Source organism: Apodemus sylvaticus, chromosome X (assembly GCF_947179515.1).
Source record: "Apodemus sylvaticus chromosome X, mApoSyl1.1, whole genome shotgun sequence".
Lineage (NCBI taxonomy): Eukaryota > Metazoa > Chordata > Mammalia > Rodentia > Muridae > Apodemus > Apodemus sylvaticus.
The window spans coordinates 90,695,881-90,723,861 of NC_067495.1; the positions used below are offsets into that span (position 1 = coordinate 90,695,881).

The 27,981-nt window shown below is 37.6% G+C and overlaps 1 protein-coding gene across 2 annotated transcripts in view; it reads right to left on the reverse strand.

The window, feature by feature from the left end:
- Nucleotides 1-584: 584 nt before the first annotated feature.
- Pcdh19 (protocadherin 19) overlaps nucleotides 585-27,981 on the reverse strand; it is a 98,285-nt gene continuing 70,888 nt past the window's right edge. For both annotated transcript variants that reach the window (XM_052171721.1, XM_052171722.1), the window contains one exon: nucleotides 585-1,518. In XM_052171721.1, coding sequence (XP_052027681.1) covers nucleotides 929-1,518 — 590 coding nt within the window. In that variant the 3' untranslated portion in view covers nucleotides 585-928. The remainder of the gene's footprint in view (nucleotides 1,519-27,981) is intronic.

A 27,981-nucleotide genomic window follows, 5' to 3' on the forward strand; every position in this document is an offset into this window, starting at 1 on the left:
CTGACAACTGCAAATTAGATAGCAGCAAATCCAAAAATGACTTTCTACAATGATCTAGCAACAAACCGAGGCAGAAGACTGAAAGGCAGGAGAAATCCTCTGCAAGGTGGTGAGAAATCACTCCATGGAATAAACCATGCGAGCACCCACCAAGTCCTTGACCTCTCGGTATGGTGTCGCTAACTCATTTGCTGCCTCCATTGTTCACATTTTTTTTTGTCTGTATTTTTATTATTTTTTTAAGAAAAGAAAACATCAACCTTTAAAAGCCTTTTTGCCATCACCACACACATAGCAATTTGCAATATCAAATACAACAACAGCACAGCTAGCAAAAGGGTTCTTAAAGCAGGGGCATCCACAGCAAAGTAGCGGCATTGGAAAGTACTCGAGCTTCAGAAACAACCTTTTAGGGGGCTCGATTTCACATCACTGAATCAATGAATAGTACACAATAAATGACTTGTCTACACTACAAAAAACAGTGGCGAGCTTCTTAAAGGTGTCCAGAGCTTTGTTTGTTTGGGTTTTTTTTTTTTTTGTCTTTTTTTTCTTTTTGCTTTTTTTAAATGTAATTCTTCACAAACAATGGTAATTTATATTATCATTTTCACATATAAAAATATATAAATTCAAACACTTCATACATAATACTTTTTCACAACTGAATTTGCCTCTGTTTCCCCAACATCAAGGCCCCATGAACAACTCAAGCCAAAGCTAATTTGCTCCAACTGAACACCCCTACTGCCTGTTGAAACGAGAGGGATTGTCACAGAATGATAGTCACTTATACACAATACATTTAGGGAAAGCTCTGAAATGCAGCTACTCAAGAACCAACCATTGTAAGCAATTAGAACGAGCAGCTGCTACATCTTCACTAGCCAGTGTGGTTTCGTTCTCTCTTCTTCAAACCCAGATGGGCTTAGAGAATGATATCCTTCAGACGCTTCACGCCAGGAGATTCCTTGTCACGACCTTCCTTCAGAATAGGGTTGACCTCATGCATGACTTTCTCACTGTCGGCTCCACGGGGCTCAGCTTCAGAAGGACGAGAGGCGCCATTGTTGGCATGGTGCTCCAGATCATGGGCTGGAGGAGCCAGGGCAACGGTGTAAGACATGGAAGGCTTGGTGGGCAGAGGGCTCTTCAGATGGAGTGGGGAGGTGACAGGGCTAATAGCTTCACACCCATTGCCCGCCTCCCGGATAGCGCTGTTGACTTTGGGGCTGCAGATGGTTACATCGACAGTGCGCTTGCCTTTCAGGATGGACCGCTCCTCAACCCGGTGGCTACTGACATCTTTTCCAAAGGTCGCGAAAGTCCGCTTGGTGGGGCCGCAGTCGTCATAAGCCTCAACATCAGCAGCAGTAGCTTCAATGGACAGAGCGATGATGTTCCTCACGTGCTCAGGGGACTTGGAGCGGGTGGGCATGGGATTCCGGGGCATCCAGCATCTATCAGAGTGGCCAAGAATCCGGCATTCTTCCCTGCAATGAAATCCTTCATTCTGGTCTGTAAGAAGAAAAGGAAGATGTTAATTTTATCAGCTTTTCCCAGGAATCACAGCAACAACCCAGTTCTGGTTTCTCAAAATACACAGGTCCTTTTGAGAAATAGCACTTTGGATAGTCCTATGTTGTCTATTAGGACAGGTGTGGAAAAAATGGATTTTAAAAAGCTATAGGTCTTCTAAACACTCCCTTTCTGTCCATGCTTGCTGTTCCCACTGCTGACAAAACAAAAGTCCTAAAGAGAAACAAGTTATGATGAAAAAATATTTTTAAATGTCTGTCCTAAGTGCTAAGGTGTGGAGAGTCAGCAATTTAATCAACATTTCCTGCTGAAATTCACCTGTGTTTGAAACTGCATTCAGCAGAAGCGTGGAAGAAGCAGTGGAGGGAATCCAATGCTCACTTAATCAAAGAAACTTGCCCATAATTTTTTAGGGAACACTGTCAACCACTTTTCCACCTTATCCAGTGATACACGCACATTAATTGAGATTGCTATGCATTCTCTTTGAAAATCTAATACATGATTTCTTTCTTACCATCAGTTACCTCCAACAGTCACTTCATTGTGACATCTCTATGACTAGATTTCCCAACAGAAACAATACAGTATGACCCCTTCCTTTCCAGAGAACTCATGAGCTTCAATTAGCCCCACCCACCCACGTTTTATATGTTGGGAATCATTTAATTAGCCACAAATAAGCTATTTCTCCCTATTTGCTTTAATCTTCACTTTTATTAAAGACCTGCTTACTAATGAAATACATATAGCTCGTAAGAATACAAATTATAACAGTTATTAGAGAGAAAAATAGAATATTCCTAAGAAATAAATTAAAAACAGAAAAAAACCCCTCTAATCTAGCTCTCATTTCTGGACATATATTCAGAGAAAATAAAATCATAAGAACCCTGAAAAACCAAGTACATTATTTTAGTATGACATTAGCCAAGACACAGAATCACCTTAGTTACCCATCAACAGATGAATGAAGAAAGCATGGTGTGTATGCTTACTGGAATACTGGAATTACATAGCCATCAACAAAAATGATATTCTATCCTTTGAGACAAAGTAAATGAAATTGAAGTACTACACTGAGCAAAATAAGCTAAAACGGGAAAACCACGTGCTATATGTTGTCCTTCATATATGGAAACTACAAAAAGAGAAAAGTAGCCATTAGAAACCAGGAAAGGCAAGGATGAGGAATGATAGAAGTAGGCAAAGAAGCATGACAAGTGGGACTACAATGTACAACCACCTATTGTATATTTTAGAGGCTCTGGAAGAGACAGAGGAAATGAAAGCTCTAAGGAACGAGTATATCAAAATGCTTATATTGATTTAAATAATACAGATATTAAAATATCACAGTTCACACTCAAAATATGTACAGTCCATCTTATGATACTAAAAAATGAAGATTTTGTTGACTGCTTTAATCCTACCATAGAAGATCTCAATAGTTAGAATTCACAATTATTAGAATAACATATTTTTATCTTTTCAGCTCAGATATATTAAGGGTCAAGTTTTTCCTTTGGCTCTCACAGTTTTCTATAAAAATTGTTTTAGCAAAGCATGGATGCAGGGTTAACATCTGCCTAACCACTGAACAAACGTGTACTAAAATGGTTTGTTTATAGCCTTAGTTTTCCAGTTTAATTGATGCTTAAGATGGCATTCTTGTGTAAGGATGACCTAATAAAATTTTTCATTACATTGCACAGTGCTTCACAATATGATCAGCCTAACGTTTACAAAAGGAAAACCTTGGGGTAGGATTGGAGGAAGTAAGGAGACTAGAAGAAATGCAAAAGCAAAAGGTATTTATATGTGAATGCATATAAATTAAATATAAGGTGTGTCTATGAGAGAGAGACAGACAGACAGACAGACAGACACACACACACACACACAGAGAGAGAGAGAGAGAGAGAGAGAGAGAGAGAGAGAATTAGAACTGTATGCTCTGGGTCCACTTTTGTAACATATAAGGAGCTTGCCTGAAATGAGTCTATGGATAACATACCTGCCTATGTACTTGTATATGTATGTGCATGTATATGCATGTGTGTGTGTGTTTCTTTAATGTTTTAAAAGTCAAATAAAAAGGCATAGGAGAGAAAAGCCACTAGAAGAAGTTAGATGACAAAGACTTTAATCTGTGCTAAGTCCAGATTTGAAGACAACTGTGGACATAGCACATAACTTCATTGAAGCTAGTTAAAAATCAGACTAAAGAAAAAACCTTGGTAAAAATATTACCAACATCTTTAATATGGGTATTTTATGAACTACTTCAGTACTTAAGAATGAAGCACTCAGAATTTTGCATATTTGAAAGCCAATAACAACTGAGCATCATCACCAACAAGAAAAGTGCCTTAGCCAGGGAGAGGACAACTCTTCAGATGCAAGCACAGTTTTAGCATGAATAGCCATGCGTGTGAAATTGTGAAGGCTTTATCAAACCCCTTTCTCTGCCTCTTCCTTATAAGTTCCAAAGGTTGCCATCTAATACCCTAGCACACTCAACATGCATATGTTCATGGGGAGGCATAAAATATAAAAGGTAATGGTAATGTGCCTGTACATGCAAAGAAGGCACGTTGTGTAAACCCAAATACAGGAAAGAGATAGCGGCTATGCCTCATGTCAGTTTCATTTAAATCTGTGCTTTCATATATAGGATTGTAATAGTACTACCCAATTTACAGCTTCTGAGTTTACTTAATAATAAAACTTTATCTCATAACTGTTCAGATAATACCTATAAAAATGACTGTCATATTTTGGGGGATGGGAAACATGGGGCAAAGAAGTGAAAAAACAGTTTAATAATTGACTTCCATTTGTATAAATCAAACCAAGTATCTCCAGAAGCCATCAGGAAAAAAAAATCCTGAATGATATGGACATTCTATTATTTTTGTTCCTAAATCAATACTTTTAAATGTGTCAAAATTATTAAAATAAAGTCTACCAGAGCTTAAAATATTCATACCTATTTTCTATAGATCATGATTTATACTGACAGATTAAATGTACTACAAATCATAATTTAATTTTAGAAAAGAAATTCAATGTAATATCAAACAGGAGAACAGCACAACAAAATGACCCCCTATTGATACCAACAAAGATGGATTGCATAAGAAAAAGAAGAAAACAAATAAAAGGAATGAAAAAAAGGCTAATGTGGGAAAAGATTATGTACAGACAATTACAACAACTGGGTGTAAGACTGAGTTATGAAAGTAGAAAGGAGCCATTTTGTATCACCCATTCACAAATAGGCAGAACACTGACTCTTGCTTAAACACCCTAATGACTTACCAATTCTCTCTTAGGGTTCCCCTAAAAAATTTATATGTGTCTTGATATTTTCACTAATCTTTATCTGAAAGTATTGGCCTAAAAGTAGGGAAAAGTGTAAAATTCTAAAATATACACATATTTGTGATAATTCAAACACATTGTCATGTGCAAATGAGTGAAGGTAGGTGGCATTTTTTCATATTTTTATTGGAATATTCTTTATTTACATTTCAAATGATTTCCCCTTTCCTGGATTCCCCCCTCCCCGAAAGTCCCATGAGCCCTCTTCCCTCCTCCTGTTCCCCAATCAATCCCCTCCCACTTCCCTCTCCTGGTATTCCCCTACACTGCAGCACTGAGCCTTTCCAGGACCAGGGGACTCTTCTTCCTTCTTCTTGGTCATCATTTGATATGTGAATTGTGTCTTGGGTATTCAGAGCTTCTGGGCTAATATCCACTTAAATGAGTCAAGATAGGTGGTGTTTTTTAAAAGATGGATTTCTGTTTATGTTACATGTTTGAATATTTTGCTTCTCTGTATGTAGTGAATTGTGTGCATGCTTGGAACCTGAGGAGGCCAAAAGAAGGTTCCAGGCTAGCCCCTGCAACTTGGATTACAAATGACTTGAAGGTACCCTGCGGGTGCTGCAAGTTAAATGTGGAGCAACTGCTCTTAACCACTGAGCTATCTCTCTAGCCCTAAGGCAAGTGGTTTTAATTCAAACATAGACATGACAGTTTACTGATAAGTTTGTCTGCTAGTTCTCCCTACTCCTGAATTTATCCCCAGGACTTACAAATTTCTCTCTCTCTCTCTCTCTCTCTCTCTCTCTCTCTCTCTCTCTCTCTCTCTCTCCCTCTGTCTCTCTCTCTCACACACACACACATACACAGACACACACACACAGACACACACACACAAACACACACAAAGAATCAAAGTGTGTGAAGAAATTTGGAAGAGGGACATAAATCATGATGTCAGAGACGTCTTTACTTGAAAACTTAATTGCTTTAAGCAAAGAAGGAGGAGGAGGAGAAGGAGGAAGAGGAAAGTAAGAGATAAAGTTCCTGAAATCTACATAGTAATCAATAATTATGTTATTATTTTTGTCAGGACTTTGATGAGAGAATTTTCAAGCAGCTGGCAGCAAATAAATAAACAATAAATAAATATCCAAACATCAGTCTTGCAAAGTTGCAGGAGGCATAACAGACAACAATAATTATATTGAGATGTATAAATAAGTAATTCAAATAGAAAAAGACCAGAATATGTTGTTTTATACAAACAGTAAAAGTTTGTACAGCAATAGCTATTGTCTTTGAGACATAAAACAGCTGTCCTTTTAAATAAAGACAAACAATGTGCTTCAAAAATAGTCTATCCATGGTCTCATCCAAAGTAATAAAAGCCAACTCAGGCTTTGCTAAAAGTTTCAGAGTTCTGGAACACTAGAGGAGATGAGAGGTCCTGTTGGATTTCTATAAGTGTCTAATCACAATGAATGTGGCCAACAACACCATTAGTTCTTTATTATGATTCAAAGTTTGAGTGCATTATTTCAAATATCTTAATGATCAAAGACTTCAACACTAAAGTAGTTTAAGGCTATAGTTGCAAGAGCATTTTGTTACCTCTTCAGAAGTGATTTTCAAATAGGAAAACATGAGTTCCACCTACCACAAGTTCTAAGTAGCAACAGTAATTCAACATATAAGCAAGTGATCTGTTAATCAGAAAAGCTCCCCCACATAACTCTTCATCAGTCCATGAGCAAGACAATCTACAACCAAAACACGGTCAGTTTCTGGAAAGTATAATGGAGAATACTGTTGCAAAGATTATGAAGAAGGTAAATGTCATTAAAATTCGTCACATTTCCTTAATCAAGAATGCACAATTTGGAGTGGACAAGAGAGATGGACCAGTAGTAAAAAAACATTCACTGATCTTCCAGGGGATGGAAGTTTGGCTCCCAGCACCCATACCAGGTGTTTAGAAGTGACTGTGACTTCAGCACAAGGGAATCTGATGCCTCCTTCTGTCTCTATAAGACCCTGAAAACCTGTGGCATATACTCCTTCACATACACCCAAATAAAAAGTGGCTTTAAATGAAACACAATTTTTGATAATTGTCACCACTTAAGTAACTTCTATTTATCTGATGCAGAGATTTAAAAAACTGCTTACACATAACTTTACCGATTTTTATCATTAGAAACAGAGTCCCACTTTCATTAGGAATGACAAGGTGCTTCATTAAAAAAATCACTGCATTTCCTTCTAGACAGGCATGGTCATATACCTAAGATCAAACCCAACCTTATAAAGGAGGATACTATGAAAACTTGAAAGAGAACTGGTTTATCTGTGATATTATATGTCCTTATTTTTTCCTGCTTTATCCTATCTGGAACAGAATAGTGACTACATAGTGACTACAGCTCCAATATCTATCTTAATAACAATGAAGTAACTCTAAGGATGAAAATCATGAGCCTATGGTTGTAAAACAGGAAAATATAAGGACCTCAGGATGCTACAAGTATATAGCTATTGTATCTGAGCTGAGCTCCCCTTATGTAAGAGGCAAAATAAACTCCCCTTTATTTAGGCCATTTATTTTCTTTGTTTGAGTCCTTATTTCCAATAGATGAACACAACTCATGAGGGATAATATTATTCCTGAAGTCACAACTAGAATTTCACTTTCTTAAGGAATCAATCAATGATCTGGTAGACTAAGATAGGGTTCATAGAAGCTCTCTGTCATAGCATTCATCCCACTTGTAATTACTTATGTCATGTGTGTTTTGCTTGCTTTTTAAAGCTCTGGATAAGCAAAAATTATGGTAGTCTGGTTTTTCTGCTACCTACTAAAACTAGCAAAAAAAAAGAAAAAAAAAAAAAACGCCACTACAGAGTAATTGTGGATAACAGTTTAACTTAATGGAATGATTAAAAAGTGCAGACAGAACAAAGAAATCTAGATTGATTCTCAAGATACCAGACCACTGATGCAACTCCTGAAATTGGAAATAAATGTTCTAGCTAATAGAAACAGTTTAGAAACCTGTGAAATATTCTGTGTCACTTTGTCAAAGGCAATAAAAAATGGAACTTGAGAAGCATTAGTCAAGTTACAAGTGGTTTGGGGTAGTTTTAAAGTCATCTAATATGCATTTGATATCCAATTGAAAATATAATTGCTTCAACATGGAAGCTTTCTATCCTGAAAATAGTTAGCAGGGACCAGACTGTGATAAATTAAAATTTTTAACATAGTTTAAAAGTGTTTTCTCTGAATTGAATGTGTTGTTTAAATATCAAAAGCTGTTTTCTTACAAGTCAGCCATTGGATTGAGCCTGGGGATACCAATGGAAGAGATAGGGATGAACTGAAGGAGCTGAAGGAACTTGCAGCCCCATAGGAGGAAGAACAATACGTACCAACCAGTACCCCCCAGAGTTCCCAGGGACTAAACCACCAACCAAAGAGTACACATGGAGGGACCCATGGCTCCAGCTGCATATGTAGCAGAGGATGACCTCATCTGGCGTTAGTGGGAGGGGAAGCCCTTGGTCCTGTGGAGGCTGGATGTCCCAGAGAAGGGGGATGCTATATGGGTGAGGCTGAAGTGGGTGGATAGAGGAGCACCCTCTTAGAGGCAAAGGGTAAGGGTATGGGATGGTGGACTCATGGAGGGGAGATGGGAAAGGGGTATAACATTTGAATTGTAATCAAATGAAATGATTAAACAGTAAAAAAAGAAAAAGTCATTGATTCCCATAAAATAGAGACTAATATGACCTAAGATAAGCCTTTCATGTCGATAAGAGAAACTGATTTACTCTGGCAAAATTGATTTAGATATTACTGAAAAAATATTACAAGACTTCATAATGAAGTTCACATGCCAATTTATTCTGTGGGAGAATTACCAAAAGGAAAATTTTTTTTCAAGAAAGAATTCCTGAAGCACTTTCAAGGCCTTCAGAATCTAAAGAAAGGACATCAATCCTGTGTCTATAACTCGACAAAGCACTCAGAGTACTAATGAGCCCAATGGAAAAAGGAAGCCAGGACAGGAATGTTGAAAAGGGGATATGAGCAGGAACCACTGTGAGGGACTAGGATACTCTGTGTTTGTTTAGATCTGATTGATATTTTGAGAATTGGCTTTCCTTGGATGTCAAGATACAAGGAGCAAAGTACTTCTTCTAATTATCTAGCAAAAACTTCAATGAAGACTTAAGAAAAACTCAAAGCCATAAGGGAATGGAATTACAATTATTTCATAAAGTAGAAATTTAGCCATACAAGACAATATTCCTTCATAACAACATGCATCTGATATGCGTAAAGACAGAAACAGTTTTCCAGACTTAGGAACCAGTAATACTAACCCATCCTGCAGTCAGTCTAATTCTGATACAACAGCTATTTGTATCTTACTCTCTTCTTCCTTTATTCCTTTAAATCATTCATTTTTGTTCTCCACTTACCTAGCCTCCTACTTCTTAGAGGCTCTTCCCCTAGCACTATACTCAGATACACAGCAGACAATCAGTAGGGTGGCAGAACTGCGACTGACATTTGAAAATACTGATGTGTTATCATTTAGTAGATATCAAAATGTGCTCCTCACAAACCAGTTCTTAGGACATTGAGACCATTCTCTACTAATTTTCATTTATCTAAGAATGCATATTAAGAAATTCGGGGTAATAAGAGGCTCCTTTGTCAAACTAAGACAATCTTTTTCCTTTTGTAATTTTGCAGAGCATGCAGAAAAGGGACCTAAATATGGAGTAAGGAAGAATAGACACGGCTTCTGATGGAGAAGGATCAGGGTGGGAACAGGGTATCAAAACAAACTTACTGAACATGGCAAAGTGATGCTGCCCCCAAACAGTGACAAAAAGGGGAAATAAGACAGTCGTAACTATCCTAGCTTAGCATTTTCAGGATGGTTAATATACATTGAGAATTCTCGAAAGATTAGTTTTGGCTTTACACAGGAAGGCAGCTGAAAAGACTGATGAAGCCCAACCTTGCCCCCAGACAATTTGACAGATCAGCACTAGTTATCAAGTGCCACCCAACAGACAACCTTTGGTGCCAAATGGTACATAAACTCTCTCTCCTCATTCATGGTCTGTTCACCTGGAATTCACTTACCACCAATGGAACAGAGAAATGGATTTAGAAGATGGACCTTTCAAAATGCAAAGCAATTGAATCATCTTCAATGGAATCTTTAGTGCTGAGCTGGTTGAAGAGACAGAGTTAAACATATTGAAGGATAAGTGCTTGAGAATTTAATATTTATGATAGATGACAGTGTGGCATGCGCAGTTCATACAATTTAAGTTGCAATTTTGGCAGTCACAATAGTTCCTGGCATTTTCATTTTTGTACTGGTGCTCAGTTCAATTCCGTCCATAAAGAACAGATATTGAGATGCGTATAAATATAAATCATTTATGCTGATTCATGGGGAGCAAGAAACTGGAGTAAAAGGCTACCCAGAAAACAGAGACAGAGAAATAAGAAGTGGTGACAGTGACTGAGATAAGCAGAGACTGAGCAGACTGGGATCTTTGTGTTTGTCTTCTATGATGGAAAAAATTATGTGACAAAGTGCTGGCCATCATCTAAATGCCTAGACACCATTTAAAAAGGCATTTTTGAAGATAAAATATGAAATGACACAGAAGGTCACTGAACTATCCCTTACAATGTGAAGCACTGAGATGCTGCAACTCTGAATAACATGAGGCTATTTTCAAGGGGTTTGCTGTAAGGTTCTCACAGAATTAAGCCCCTTAGCCCTTGCCAGTGAGAATCTTACACCTAGTCAGGTCTCTGAAGAATTCAATCCATTTGTTTGATTTTGTGTAGATTAAACACAGTCAGATCATTTCACACATTCAGAAAGCAGTTATGCTCTTGGCAAAGTGAAATCTTTACATCATGCTCACCAGGAGCTCTGAGCCTAAACTTGGCTGTAATTTGGTTTCATTGGTTTGCAGAAAAATAGAAAAACTACTAGTATATGATGAAGTTGGGCAAAAGCTATATTGGAAGCTTGAGACAAAAAGCACATAGTAAGAATAGCATAAGTAATGTTGGCAGATGAAGCAAGAAAAAATAGGGTTGTTAACCAGGAGAAAAACAATTACCCCATTGCAGTTTGGGATATAGCTTAATGATGACAGTGCTTGCCTAGCATAGAGAAGATGTGGGTTTTACTTCCAGCACTTAAAAAAAAAAAAAACACTTCAATTTTTAAATGAAAATTTAATTTGAACGTGAGGGGGAATATCCAACAACAGTGTTCCCCTTAACAGGAACTGACACTCCCTTTAGTTAAGTCCCAGGACACCAAGTTTTGTGGAAAGTACAATACTGGCCATGAGTCAATAAACATATTGCAATTTTAACTTCAGATTCCTTAAAGTTTTCTTTTACTGCCAGTTTGTGGGACTGACTAGGGAAGTTAAAAGACTGCATTAGTAATTATCCAATCACTCATTCAACTTTGAAAATAAAATGTTCAGTAAACCAATCATTGTCTTTTGCAATGATTCAAAGGGCTAGTGTGCCATGCCTTTAGCTGCATAGCAGCCACTGGAAATGGTCACTGGAAGGAGGCAGAAATGCTGAGGTATTGGTGGCTGTTAGCTACCAAGGGTGGTATCTGTTTATCTGTTACCAACAGAAGCCTGTAGAAAACATTAGCATTATCTTGATGGTTCAATGTGACTTCAGCTACCATCTGGAATGCTATAGTATGATGACACTGCTTCTGGGTACAGCAAACAGCAAAATCATTAAAAAATTCATTTCAGATATCTTCCTGCAAGCTAATCAATTTTATAGCAGTTTCAATCCTTCTTTCTTGCAACAAAGAAAAGCTTAGTTCCAGACAAATTAAAAGTAAATTGATTGCCTTAGGGAAATATATTCAAATATTACTTTTCTGTGTTGGAAATAATTTGGGGGGGAATCTTGGGTAGAATAGTGAAATAGATGGTATAGATGATAATGTAAAAGACACAGAAGCAAGTGTATGAAAATGATAAGCAACAAAGGAAGAGCACCCAACTCATGAAATCTTTGTTTGCACAACTAAGTGGAAGTCAACTTTAAATAAAATGCAAATGTGTCACTGGGGTGCAGACCTAACATTTGTGCTAGAATTTATGAATAATAACTATGAATAATGAATAGTAAAATTGGAGGGATCAAACATCACCTTCTGTTTACTTGCCATTATCTAGCTCTTATGGACAATGCTCATTTTTGTTCTTTTGCACTCTTCTTTAAAACTACACAGAATTATTCTTTGAGGGTTGTCCACTTAATTACTCAAGTTAGAGGAAAGCAGACTGTATGTTAGTAAGTGCTGTCTTGAAAGCAATTACACAAATTCAGAAGAGAAACCAATTAAGCTATTCTTTGAAGAAGTTTGAAAGTGTGAGGGTCTCTTGCATCTCTCCCATGATCTTATCTGGAAAGAAATAACCCTTATACCTTTAATGCATGTATGCTTCACTATGACCTCCCTTACCATCATCACCTTTGTCAACTCCTCACTAATGCAGAGAATGGAGTTCCATAGAGCATGAGAGAAGCCTTGCTATCTATTTGAGCCACAGTTAATGGGAGTCTTTTCTGAGTTAACTCACACCTGTACCCACACTAACACAGTACCAGAAAGATGTAGGTAGGAACTGATGCATAGCAAGTCTAGATTATAGAAACAAATCTACCCCTCCATTTCTCTTCACTCACACTCGCTCCACACTACCACCTATATCTCTACTAGTCCTTAACCATTACTTGTACTCACAAATTAAAATAATAAAACAAATCAAATGTACCCAATTGTAGATACCCTGGGAATAATATCATTTTTCTGAAACATTGTGGCTACTAAACTCCAGTCTTACTGCATTTTTCCCTTTTGTAAATCTGTATCTTTCATGACTGGATCTGTGAAACATGGGGCTAATGAGGAAATACTATGCAGTGGTAAGAGAAGCCCTAAGCAATCTGTGCTGAAAACAAGATAGCAATGGGAGTAGAGAACTGGAAGATTCGTTGAAACCTGCATGATTTCCATTCTCTGATATTCCAATTTGGCAGCTGGAAGCTGGGAGGCACAGAAGTATTTAACACGAAATGTTGGACTTTAGCATATAAATACTCTAAGAGTAAATTGAAATTATTAATTACAGAAAAAGCTTATTTGGCCCTAGAGCTTCCTTATCTCTTAACATAACTTTGAATTTTTTTATTTTGTTTCTGTCAGTTGACAGAAAACAAATTGCCTTATTGTTAAAAATGCAGATGAAATAATCAGCTTTGAAAATGCAAATGGTAGTGAGTTAAAGGGCTAAAGACAATCACTTGCTCACATATTAACACATGTCCTAAGTGTCATATAATATATATATATACATATATATATATATAATACACATACATATCCATCCATCTATCTATCCATCTCTATCTTAATAGCCATGAATGAATCCATTGGGCTGGAGAACTGAGAAACAAGACTGGGGTGGGAAAAATAATATCCAGAAGACTTCAGGAGGCAGTAAAAATACTCTGAATATGTGTATGCACACAAACACACACAACATAGGAAGGTTGTACTCAGAGTTGCAATGCTGACATAACTTTATGGACAAGATGCTTATAGAACACTAACAAAGGTGCTAACAAATAATTTTCTTCTCTTGGGAATCTTTGAGCACAAAGTTTTGAACAGAGTTTATACAAACTGAAAAGTTTACATTTTAACATGCTATTGCCCATTTCTATATAGCAGATCCATGGTAGTTGAACAAATGAGTAATCATTTTACCAAGGCAAAAGTGGACAAACATTTTGAAATAGAGCTAATTCCTTGTGTAATGCCTGTTAAAAAAAAAAAAAAAAGACACCTGTGAACCCAGGGCTTAAGAAGTATTTTTGTGCTGTTGTTCAACAGGCTGAAATGAAAGATTGTTTTCTGGTCTGCATGACAATTAAAATCAGCTTTTCCTTCTGGACATGTCTGTTTATAAGGGGAATGAAGACTGAGCTGGCCTTCCTTCTGTACCTCCCAACTAGACACAGGAGATCCAGAAAAATAAAACCTTTAACACTGACTAATATTTAAAATTAAAAATAATCACAGCATCTAAATGTTTCAGTGGTTGCCCAGAAGCTTTGATGAAGCCATAAAAATTTAACGAGAGCTATCAGATTGCACAGAAAGTAGATATGACTGGTTGTGCTGGTATACATCTATCATCCAGCATTTGAGAGGTAGTGGCAGGAGGGACAGGATTTCAAGGCCAGCCTCTACTACAGAGAAACTAAATGTGGCTGGCTGTGGTAGTGCTCACTTATAATGAGTGATATCACTGGAGTAAGAGGATGCTGGGTGCTGGCAAGTTTAAAGCTATCTATGCTAAACAGTGGGACTCTATCAAGACAAAACAAAAACTAACAGTAGACGTTAAAAAAAAGAATGCTCACATCTCCCCTTTGTTTAAGAAAGCTCTAGAACTTGCACCAGAGGCAATCACCCATCTGTAGTGTTTACTTTCTTTTGACCACATCCCACAGATTATCAGGAAGAGGGAATAGTAGACTGATTACGCACTATACAGAACAACCCTGTGAATCATACACTGTCAGCTCCCCTAGTGCATTTAAGACTGAACTGCCTTTAGAAAACTTCATCATATTAATAGATATTGCATGAAAGAAGATTCTTCTGCTCAATGAACCTCTTCATCAAACCTGGAAATATTAAGTACTTTCGTGGATTAATTCCCATTGCCTGTCCTCATCTCGTCTTCCTTAGCTCCATTCCACAGCATTCAGCTCCTTTCTGCAGTGACCAAAATAGCCTCTCATCTTCCAGGCTCCCTTCAGATTGTACTTCTCTTCCTTCAGTTTTGTGGCTTTTTCTCATCATAGCAAGACTTTCTACTAAAAAACCTCATACCATGATTAGCTACAGGGATGCAATGATAGGCAATAGCAATGGGTGAGTGTCTGCCAGGAAAGCCACAGATAATGGAAACCGTCCATTTTCTGAACACATTTCCTCCTTTCCACTGAAGCCCCTTCAGAGTATGCCTGACATTTCTATGGGGCCCCTCCTATTATCAGAAACAGCTGTGTCTGGAATGCCCTTAGTAGGATATGTTAGCAGCAACACATACAAGATAAAACTTTAAGGACAGGAAAATTAACTATTAAATTACATAGTCTACATACCCTATGAAAAAGCTCACATTTCCCTATAAGGAAAATTAATGGTCAATATTTGCTATACAACAAACATTTTAAATCTAAGAAGAGTCTTCAATTTCTAAAAATGTGCTATAAACTTTACATTTTCCCAAAAGGGGAAAAATAGACTATTCAATAAACAAGTCAACTATTTGCTCATTGGAGACTTGCAACTTAATGTAACACTGGCTCTCTCTTGCCCTTCACATTAAGATCATTGGGCCATCAGCCAAAGCCTAGAGAAGTTTCATCTCAGTGAATTGGAATCCTTAGTGTCAGACACAGTCAGGCTGACTAATGGGAGCCACAGCTTGCCAAAACCCACAGCCTCCCTGTCTGTTCCACCCATCAAATATGTTTAGAAGTCCATGGCACAAACCCAGCATGCTACAGATCCCAATCAACTATCAATAGCTTAAGTGTAAGTGATTGTAGATGAAGTACAAGCCAAATGTGTTTCCCTTTTAGTTGCAGGAATTCCAATGCTGTTATGGCACCCATAATGCTCACACTTAATGATTCAGACAGGCATACGCCAGCTAAATGTTATGGGATGCTCTGCATATGCTACAATTACAGCATGCAGCACACTCTTAATAGGTGTCCCAGTTTGAAGCTCTAGAGGCAACACATGGCTAATATTGACAAGACTTCCCCCATGCCAGTTGAATATGATGGAAGATGGAGCCATCCATATATTTCCTGCTGGGTGCTCTGCAGGCATGTTTCCATCTCTTTGCTATCCCACAGCTATTGAAAAAAAGAATCTGTGTGTGTGTGTAGTGAGTCTCTGATTTCCCCCAACATTCCAATATTTATCTTCAACAGTAATTTACTAAACTTTCTTCACCTTTCTACCTTTTAACACTTGCAGAATGACTCAAACTTGGTGCTCTATCAACTCAGCATTTTTTCTCAATTCATAGCCTCCAATCCTGTAAATATTTTGAGAGACACTGATTTAAAGTGAATGGCTCAGGAAAATGATCATGCTTTTATCTAAATATATGACAAGAGCCTATGTGTATGCAATGAATTGTGGTCAGGTCCATCCCCATTACTGTCTTATTCACCCTTCCCACTTCTGCTGACTCCTGTCTTCCCAACCAGCTTCTTCCTGCTTTCATGCATTTTTGGTATGTGAAGGTCTTGTGAATGTAGTCACAGTTATTGGGTGTTCAAAACTGTAATAGCCTTGTCATGTCACAAGAGACCATGTCATAGCACTGTTCCCCACTCTATGCCATTTATCATCTCTTCCCCACCTTTTTGTTGATGTTCCCTGGGGTTTGGAGGGGTGGTACAGATATCCTGTTTAGGGATGAGTATTCCACATGACTTATTCTCAGGACTTTGACCAGTAATAAGTCACTGCACTTACCCACTACAAAAAGAAGCTTCTCTGACTAAGGCAGAGAGGATCAGTAATCGATGGGTATAAATAGAAATACCTCAATGAGAATTTGTCCATTTAGCAAAGCATCAGTAGTATGTAACACCACCAACCCAGAGCCTGTGACCTCTTCCTCCATAGGCTCTTAACCAAGTTTGTAACACCAGCCATTAGTTTCTTCTCATAGAGCAAGCTCAGATCAAATCATAAAGAAATCCTTCAAAATCCAGTTGTATCAAGAATGAAGATCACCAACTGGCTCATGCCACATGAGTGCACTGAAAAAAGTAATGTTTTCCTTCTTCCCTGACCACAAATGTGTCCTAAAATCCACACCTGTTAGGAATCCAGCTATTATTGCTTTACCTGCTGATTGCATCCCCCGAATAACAAGATGGAAAGTTTAGGTCATTAAAGCTACCATATCCTCAGAAAGTTCAGGAATACGTATGCCTATGCGCCTCTTCAATGACTAGAACTTAGACTACTGAAGTGAGCAGAGCCAACTCCCTATGCAATTGGGGAGAGAGGCATGGATTAAGGATTACAGGTCATATAATATTTGTATTTATTTTGAAGAAATCACATTTATTTCATAATGATAATGCCCAGATATTAGATATCTGTAAGATTATATACTGATTCATAATTTAAACAACATATCTAATTCCAAATACTGGGTACAACAAGTACATTTCTCCTATCCACTAAATATTAAACAGCCTTCATTCCAGTGACCTCAAAGAACAAATGTAGTGTAAATTCAACTGCAGTTTTAACTGGCATTTTTAGATTTTCTTGTGGTATTTAATATTTTACATTTTCTTAGTTTGACCAATGTCTGCCATTTCTTTGTTTCCTACTGTTGTAAGTGCAGCATCATAAGGATATGATTTTAGATTTTCCTAACCCTAGCCTAGTTCTCATCCCCTACTGATATGAAGCTATAAAGCAGTATAATTAACTCCAGCTGCCCCATCTTCACTTCTGACTCCAGGAGCTGAGCAAGCCGACCCCGCAGGGTGTGGACTAAAGTGGGTGGAAGAATGTCTGGCTCCATCCCAGCCATGGTGTGCCTCACCCAAATTGCAGTCCTCCCCCACTAGACAATACCTAAGTTCTGCAATCATGTTTACACAGCTGGAACTGCACAGCCCTCGAAAATCATGCAAAGAAGAATAAGGCTGCTCCTTGCTCCATTTGGAATTTAATCCCATTTCTTGAAAGAAGAATAAATGAATGTATTAAATTCCCAGTGTCATGATAAGGACTACTGGGAAAGAGTCTGAATGCTCCCCTTCTGAACAGAATGTTCATTATCATGATTGCAGCAGCCCACAGGCGTGAAGCTTTCTATCTGCTCCTAAATAAGCAGCAGTCAATGATAACTTCCTCCAGATGGAACACCAGTATAGTACCAGAAAACACGACCACCCACTTCAAAGTTCATTTTATCATTATCTTTAAAATGACAGAGTAAATGGCTTTACTGAAGCAGGGTTTCTTGCCAGCCTGACACTTGAGAGTATAGATGAGTCTGTTCTCCCCTTCATAGAACCCCTACCTGAAATCTGTCATATTCTTGCTCACCAATGCCAAGAAGCGCCCTCCCCCAGCCCCACCCATCCCTAAGGTAAAGAAAAGAGAAGGGATAAATTTGATCATAGTTTGACAGTATGTCTATTGAGAGCCTGAAGCCACAGAAAGTACTGAAGATTGCAAACTGCTTAGCTACAAAAAAAAAAAAAGGCAAACATTTCTGTTCTAACCCTTTGTCCAAAGGCAAGTTTCTCTCAAGAAAGAAAGAGCCATGAACCATATTTACTGGAGCAGCTCATGACATAACCTGATTCATACCTAGAGGAAGTTTACACCTCCACATAACATCAGAAGGCAGTTTTTCTCAGTCAAAGTGACTGGAGCAAAGGAAAACCTGCTTCTTCCTAAGGGCAGTCTAGCAAAGGGTCTAAAGAATGTGGGCTTAGGAGGAAATGTGCCTCTCAGTCCAAGCTCTAAAACTTTATGTTACTCTCCTGAAAGTTACTTAAAATAACCATGGCTTCTTGGAATTAGTTTTTCCAATCTGGAATAAAAGACTAATAAGACTGAGCTTTGGGGGGTAGGTAGAATAATTAAAAAAAGAAAAGAAAAGTAACTTGAGCTAAAAAGAGTATCTAGCAGTGTGGAAGAATTCAATACACCTTAGGTATGATTATAGACATGTAGAGAAAACCCTAACTCTTTGGCACCAGTGGAGCCCAAGCTTCTTCCATCCTTTACTATGTACCCAAGTACTAGTGGAATACAAAGAAAAGAAAGACCACCTCTAAAGACATTATCACATTAGGCTACACTGATGACACAAATGCCACCAAGGTTATTTGTTTGAGTTGTATTCACATTACAACGCAAGTGCTACTTGCAAAGGGGAGAGTAGTTTGTTTAACAAGTCCCTAGAAACAGAGCATTAAACAGTAAGTTTTTTAGTGGCTAATAGGAAATAATCAAGTAAAGGAGATGAGTACAGGGAGGACTCTGAGTAGAAGGGCCAGTAGAAGGAAGAAGGATGAAAACTTAAGCAGGACGAACAGTATTTGATGCTCGAGCTGCCAAATGTAGTCATAATGCAGGAAGACAGATACAGTTACACTGTGCACACAACTGTTTCAAACGCTGGGCCTTGCATCCCCCAGAGACCATGAGCAATGCTCTTTCACGTGTTCTGTCCTTTCTTCCTGAGCACAGAGCTAATATCTTTGTTACAGATCTCATCATTTAAGGGAGGGAAACACATACACCAAGAATGTGTTCAAATTCAAAAAATACACTTCAGACAGGAAATATGGACAAAATGCCTAAGATGCTAAGTATGCAGAATTAAATTGAATGAGGCACTTGGGATAAGAAAACAAAAGAGGCTGCATCACATGCACTTATAAAGACAGTACTAAGTTGGAAGTATAGAATGTTTTCCCATTGATTAGCCCAGAGCATACACTCTGGGAAGAGAGGTGGGAAGGAACAGGAAAGTTGACTTTATATTGTGAATGCAAGAGAAAGGCATGATAAGTGGATATCCCAATAATGAAAGTGAAAACATAAATTAAAGGCCAGTAAGATAGGTAAAGTCAAAATGCCTATCGAAAAACAGCAATCACTTTCTTAAATAGTGGTACATATAACTAAAACAGAAAGATGGATAGGGAAGAGTGCCCTTTAAAATAAAAGAAGAGAGCCTGTGACAAATAAGGCCCATTTAATTCAAGGACAAAATATATTTATGATGTCTTATCCTCTATTTATCCAATAGGCTAAGTTATCCACATAGATAACTATCTCAAAAGGCTAAGCAATGTAATCACTGGGAATAGTAACAAATGCAGTCCCGAAAGACTGATAAAGCCCAGATACCATATGTATTAAACTCCCAGAAGACTGAAAGACCCCCAAGATAAATTGGAGCAACTCTGGCCATAGAATTTTGATAGGTATAACATACAGGAAATGGGCTAGGAGTCCTGAACCAATGGCCACTTAATAAATCAAAGGAAGGAGCTAATCATTCCATTTTGGGAAAGGCAGCTGCCAAAGCATCAGAGGGGAAACAGCTGCATGCTTCACTTAGGGGAAAGACCTAATTAAGTTGAAAATTGAGAACTATTCAGAAATGGTGGAGGAAGATGAGAACATGAATTGGATGTATAAAAGAAAGAGGACCACTTCCACAAAAATACACACATTTGACAGCTAAACACATGCAAACAAAAGCCAAAGAGGAGCAAGAATCTCACAATGTTTAGTTAACACAAGTTAACACAACTTAAACTGACCGATTTTCACCCCATGTCCCTTACAATATAATGGAAGGATTTTTATATACTAATGGCCCATAACTAAGAGTTGGATTTCCTGACATGTCTTCTTCTTTAGAAACAGAAAAGCTCAGCCTTAGAGCTTTATAATGTTTTAATGCTAAATAAACTATTATATGCTAAATAGGACATTAGCAACAGTGAGCCCCTCTAAATCACTGCAGTAAGGATCCTGCAGTACACATAAAGGAATGAGGGGCTCAAAGACAGAAAGAAGTGCTGGAGATCGTATAGGGAGTTAGTACAGATCCAGGATTTCAATCTATGTGCTTCAATCGGGCTTTCTCTCTATCTCCACAGCTACAACAGCAGCAGAAGGCAAAGCAAAGCAAAACAAAACTAAAACAAACAAAAAACAAAGAAAACACAAATAGAAGGGGGGAATAACACAATAATGATGATTTACAAATTCAAGATGACTGTTGTATGTTTTAACAATGTGAAAAGTAATTTCATATTGTCATTGAGAAATAGTCATTTCCAAGTTACCAATATATACACTATTGCATACAAATAAAGCCCACATGGTAGTCCATGCCTGTATTCATAGCTTTAAAGAGGCTGATACAAAAATCATCCTGAGCTATACAGAACAAGATCTTTTATCAATAAAACAAAAGGAAATCTAGAATGACTATCCCTCAGAAAACCTGTACTCCAATAAGTCAAAAAGAAAGAAAAAGAAAAAAGAAAGGAAGGAAGGAAGGAAGGAAGGAAGGAAGGAAGGAAGGAAGGAAGGAAGGAAGGAAGGATCCAACCAAAAATATAAGAAAGTGAAAGGCCAGGAAATGGTAAATCTGTAGATATGCCTAGTCCTATCAAGCATGCCCCTTGGGGTACTTAAAGCACACCCATTCTTTCCTTCATTTCATAGCAACAGTTCTTATTCCCTGATCTTTCTAGCATCAGTAAAGTTCTGCTGTATTTTCCTGAAGCAAAATGTCTTCCAAACTAGAGGAGTCCCTTCATACCAATAATGAAAGCTTCCTGCCAACACAGTAGACGTTGAGAATTCAAGTGGCAAAACAATTCCCTGGAGTCACATATGTAGGAAGCAGAAACTTTCTTCTAATCTGTGTTTTCTTACAGTAAATCATTTCACAACTAGCATCTCTAGAATAAGGGCATAAATGAGAATTTCCCTGAGGAATGAACCTTGATAGATGACTTACATTGTTGAGTAGTGTTTAGAGAATGGATTGATGAATACTTGATCATTTCTGATCACCTATGACCTGTATGGGAAACTGGAAGCAGTAGTAAGGAAGTGAACTCTATGGTCTGAAGAAAGCCACAGAAATGTTCAATAAAGGACAAAATATAACTAAATCAGGAAAACTGATCAAAAATTTCAATGTCATTGACTGTATCTCTGTTTCCTATAAATGTAAAGTATATGGAGTTGTTCTTCAAAGGAAAGAGCACAGAACAAGGCTAATCTGTAGAGAGGGTGCTTGGATGAAGACCTAAACAAGATATGTCAGGGTAAAAGTGCAAAGGAGAGGGGAGAGAGAGACTTCAGTTAAGACAGCAGTGGCCCCATAGAAGAAAAGGCTTGGAGTATTAGTTTCAGAAGAACAGATGAACTGTAAGAGGTGAGACCTGCTAAGCAAGCAGGAGTTGTCTTAATCTTTAAGGAAAACAGAAACAGTTAACAACTAGGAAAGAGGGAATGAACTGACAATTAAGTCCATTGTACCCTTAAGACTTATTTGCTCCCTAATACCAGGGTTAAAAGCCTCCTCTTTGGTAGACCTTCGACAGTTTTTAGTTTAACTGTATTTTTTGATAGACAAGTAACCTGCTACTTCAATTTGAATTTTACCCCAAGCTTTATGACATTGCCATTGAGCTGCTTCCAACAAATGAATGCCAAAGGGAGGAAATTAAGATGAAAGAACAATTACCCCTCAAAGCAAGCACACCATACCATCTGTTAACTTGAATATGGCACTCATTACAGACCCACTGGCAAATGGCTATGTGCTCAGGAATCTGAAAAGGTTGTGCCCTGAACCCAAAATCAGATAAAAGAAAGCTCAGCAATGGAAGGACCTTATCAATTATCAACCCCCCTCTCTCTTCCTGCATTAGAAAAACACAGGCAAGCCAAGAATTAGCATGGCAAAAAAAAATCATGCACTTAAGTACTGAAAGAGAGGATCAGGTAAAGAAGAAATCAGCACAGCCTGCTAGTCAAGCAAGGCTACTCATAGGACTTCTATTTTACCCATATTATAAAGTGCAATATGATAAGAGGAATGACCCAACAGGATCATTTTGGGTATCTACTAAAGAATAGGTACTGTGTTAAATGTTTGCCATATACTACCATCTCATTCAATTCTCACCACCTAGCTCCCTGGCAAATTCTACCAATACCCTGCATTATACAGATGTGAAATCCAGGCAGGCAAATTGTATGTTTATAGTCACACAGCTATTAATTTTTGGAATGTAATGAGAACCTGAAGCCCCCGATTCTTAGGTCAACCAGTGCCCTCCTTGGTAAATGAGATCACACCGAGATGAAAGCACTCAGGCCAACAGGACATGAAAGAGAAGGGCCCAAAGGGGAGGCAACCTAGCAATCTGATTCATAATTATAGTGTAGCAGCAAGAGGTATGATACATATAAAGGTCACCATGGTTATTGATCCTAGCCATACTGCTCATCATCCCACCGTACAAACATATAAGCTGAAATTTTGAGAGACTATTGACTTAGCCAAGGCAACATGGTAAACAAATGCTACTATGGTGATTTCAAGTCCTTGCTCTCACTGAATCACATGCTATAAAATTAGATTAGGTACTACTTTTAATATTTTCCATATAGCATATAGATTTAGACTTTTAGGTCCAGAGAAGTTATGTACTTTCAGATACATTTATTAGGGGATGTCAAATTATGAAAGGAACATGATTTTCGCAATGAATCAGCCTTTTTAAAAACCATGGTGCTGACCGCTGCGTTTTAAGCTCTTTGTGCAGAGCCTTAATTGTACACAGTTCTCTTTTGTCCCTCCTTTCAATTTGCATATTGACAAATGAAAATACATCATAAGATCTTTCACAGGCTAAAATACTTTATGCTGCAAAATTGCAGCCTGCTAGCTAGATTCAGTAGCATAGAACCAGTAAGGATGAGCCAACTAACTGAAAGTAATACATGACAAGCAACTCTAAGAAAAGCAAGGGTGGAATTATTTTTTCATTTATTGTTTCATTGATACAAATGGCTCTCTCCTGAGATTTTAAGAGCCCGTGTTTGAAGGTTTTCTTTTTTCAATCATTAACAAATTCACTTTTTTACACTACAAAAAAAGGGCAAAAAATCCAGAGAAACATAAATCCCCATCATTTCTCAGATGACAGTATCGCCATAGACCTGCTGTCAGCTCATTCATACGGCAAGAAGATATGACCTTTCAGGTAGGAGCTGGGCATTTTTCAGTGCATTCATAGAATAGAAAAAGAACAGAAGGTATTATTTATATTCTTTATTTGTGGAGTGACTTTTTAGAGGAAAACTAGAAATGAAAAATGTATTTTCTTTTTCTTTCCTTTTTTTGTGAAAGTCTGACCATGATGTACGAACAGCAATAACAGCAGAATCACAATGATATCTGCCACTTAGCAGCCTTTTAAGAGCAATGAGGCACGAGTAATATAGATGATCCTAGGAATTGAGCTGTGCATTGTTTGACCCAGGGAAGGCTAAGTAGAATCAGCACTATCAAAAAAAAAGATAAAGATAAAAAAAAAAACAGATATTTACTTACCTCACAAGGGTTCCAGAATATATGTATTTTTATTTTAATTTTTATTTACATTAGCCCGGACTTCACTTCATATCATTTATGGATATCTTACAATCTCTTTATATCTCAAGAGGGATGATTCGCAAAAATGACTGAATAGGGAATGGAGCTTTCAGACATCTACACATTTCACAATAAGTAAATCATATAATAACTATCAAATGTCCGACACTGTTAACACTGAGCAAACTTGTGAGGTTGTGTGGCCTCCCTTTTCTATGCAGTTCCATCCTCTAAGACTGTATACAGTATCTAGAAAGTCATCTTCTGTTCATTTCTCCATAATCTCCAGTTTGGAACAATATCTAATAAAATTCATTTACAACTTAATATGAATTTGAAGACATATCTTCACTCTCCTTCGGTCTGGTGCCTGTAATTTGAACTATCGTCATGAAATGCAATGCCCACAAAGGATCACAGATATGGAGTTTGGGATAATAGAAATTCTGAGATCAAACAGAAAGGAAAGGCTAGGTCACTGACTCAATCTTCTGTTTATGTTTTGGGTACTTACTATTTGTCAGAAAATAGTCAAAGTGAGTCATCTCGTAGCTACCTTGACAAGTAATTCCTGTCATTCTCCCATTTTGCAAATGAGAAAAAAATGAGTGACTAAACTGAGGACCACAGTCATCAATTATCAAAGCTTAACCTGGGACTTAGACTTGTCCTATTCCATAAAGTCTGTACTCTTTTTTCCTGCTGTGTGGCAAGACTGGCAATGTTGATCTTGAGTATTATAGAGTAGTATTAAAGTATTTGGATTTCATTAGAGCCAGATCATAATGGCTACACCCTATATTTATAGGGCACTGTGTATCTAGAAGACTCCAAAGAGAAGCAGAATTCTCAGGCTTACCTATGAGGGTTACTTATATCAGGCATATCAAAGGAAGTCTTGATTATATCTCATTATATCCCTGTCGATCTTAGTTTCAACCACAGATATGTGGAGCTTATGCCATTGCTCTGGCATCAACTCATTCTAATTTTCTGTACAATTCTTAGTCTACTGAAAGTCTGACTTTATTCCTCACTTCAAGTGACTTTCATTCTTTGGATTTATTTTATTAATTCTATGTTTATCTACCACTTAGAATTGCTGTAAAGAATAAATAATACATTATAGTATCCATTGCTTATCACAATAATTCTAAGAGACTGTAAGGTTTCAAATCTTCCATACTAATGGCAATGGAAATTTAGGATGCCAGAATGACTCAATAATGCTATGGGTTAAGCTCTAAAGGATCCTAGATGATGATTAATATTGTTCCACTCAAAGATGCTCTCTTTTTCAAAATCATGTAAGACACTCTCTGGCTTTGTAAATCTCATTCCTCATCTAGAGATTCAGTCCTCCCACAGGATCTGTAAATAATTTGTTTTAGATAATTCTTATTTAGAATACAAAAGAAAAACCTCTAAGAGGTGCTAAAGAAGGATAAGCAAAGGATAGGGTGCAACACACTTCAAATTCTCACAATGATATTTCCTTAATGATATAGTTACTCCCAAGTGTTGGGCTTACCAAACAGAGAGTGGAATGGGGAACTAACATGGATAAAGAATGCTGCTTCTCAATCTTCTTTATGAAAATGCAGTATTTTCAATAGTGGGCTGGACCACCTGACAACCTATCATTTTGAGTTAAGGAGCACTTGTTTGAAGATGATTCCTCCTTTCAAAAAAACAACACTCATCTTTGGCTCATTATCACACAGGAATCAAAACAGAATTTTAACTTTACTCAAAATTCAGTCCAAAACACTAGGGTAGACAGGCTCTAGCAGGCTCACTGCAGCTGTAGCCTGGGAATAGGACCTGCAGACCATCAACAGATACATGTGTTGATGTCAGATGTAGACATGGTAGAGACTATCAAAGTCCACTTCCATACTATCAGAATTTAGAAAACATTGTAAATTATATGATTACAGAACTTTTCTGGCATTTCACTTGCCAGAAAAATACAGATCAGTCACTCAAATTTTACTTAAATGGCCAGTCATTTTCCTTCACGATGGGAAACAGTATACTAACACAATCCTTAGAGTAAACTGTGTTTCTTTGAAAAAGCCTGAAGGGTTACTACTTGGCATCACAAAGGAAACACCAAAAGAGAAATAGGAGATGATGAGTTTGAAGTGTTGGTTTCTTGGTGCCTGCTCTGGTAGTTCAGGCTCTGTTCAGACTGAATAGATTGATTAGCAGCTGAGTTCAGAAAGTGCTTAGTTGCCATGTTAGGATTTGATACTCCTACCCTGGATTCAACTAGGGCCCAAGGAACTGCTTTCTACAATCAAAAAAAAAATCAAATGGAAGCTTTTCATTCCATTAAATTTCAGCTTAAGTAAATTATAAATCTGAAAATGTTTGGTGAAACTTAGACAGGTACAAGAAAACCGTCTACATTGACAGTCCGCACAAAGGCCTCGATGTAGGTCTCTGAAATCCACTTGGTGCCTAGGCATTGTATTTCTGAGTTCTCATTTTGCCACTAAGCAAAATTACCCAATATACAAAAACTCAGGCTTAAATAGAGAACTCGCAGATAATCACTCAACTTTTTTGAAATGTACAAACACTTTGATGAGCATTGAGTCCAGAGAAATAATTTGTACTTTGTGCTGCACTCTGGACTTTGTCATCAATTTGTATTCTGACATTAATACAGCTGTTCAACTGTTTTGTACATCAGTTTTTCTCCCAGAAAGAAAAAAAATGGAACAGATATTTATATGCAGCGTGTCTGTGGGATGCAATCAATGCTCGAATTAAAAGAACTAAATTTTCTGGCTAGTCATGGCAACAACAAAAGTTGCCTGAGTTTAAAATAATTTGCTTTTGCATATCAGTAAGTTTGGTTTTGTTGCTAGCTTGCCTTGCTTTATCAGCAGGATACAACCTGACTCTTCGAAGCTGGAGGCAGGTTTTTTTTTGTTGTTGTTTCAATAAGTTCTTTTTTAAATTAAATTAAAATCAAAACCATTCTTTTGGTTCATCTCCCAGATTAAAGCTAACTGACAGCCTCATTAATGATTAAAAACAGCAGGTGGTGATGGCTTGGAACAGTTTGACCAGTCTAAATATCTTGGAACCTACATCTCTCCCCTTCTCCCTCTTCCCATGTATTAAAGTGGAAAGAGTCTGTTGTTCACACAGGTTGGTAATTCTACAGACTTAAGAGCAGAGAGCAAAGCAAGTCATCCAACATCTACTGAAGGGAAGAAAAAATATAGAGATTGAGAGAATGTCAGCAAAGAAGTTGGAAAGTAGCTTTCTGGCACAGAATTAGAATCTGCAAACTAATGCCTGGGTAGCTGCCGCGCTATAATCAATTAGGGCTACCAAGTTTTCCCAGGTAATTAGAGCAACGTATGCTTGCAGATTTTCACTTTAAAGAAACAGCATTATAAATTATCCTTTCAGTCAAACCAGATTTCAATTATACTCCCGCAAGACTTGGAGACTAGGTTCTAGGCCCCAGTTCAGAAAGCCACTAGAGCTTAGCCAGTTGATGAAGAGCCCATAAGCTTATGTATAGAGCTCTAACTTCAACCCTGTGGAAACTTTTCCAGTTAAGTTGAGACAGGAATCCAAGGAGTCTCACTTGCTTTGAAGTGGGTATTACTTAGATTAAAAACAAGAAAGCTTACAATTAAATGATGTCTATTTTTTTTATTTAGCAGCCTGCCTGTTACCAAACCTTGTGAAAGGATAATCAAG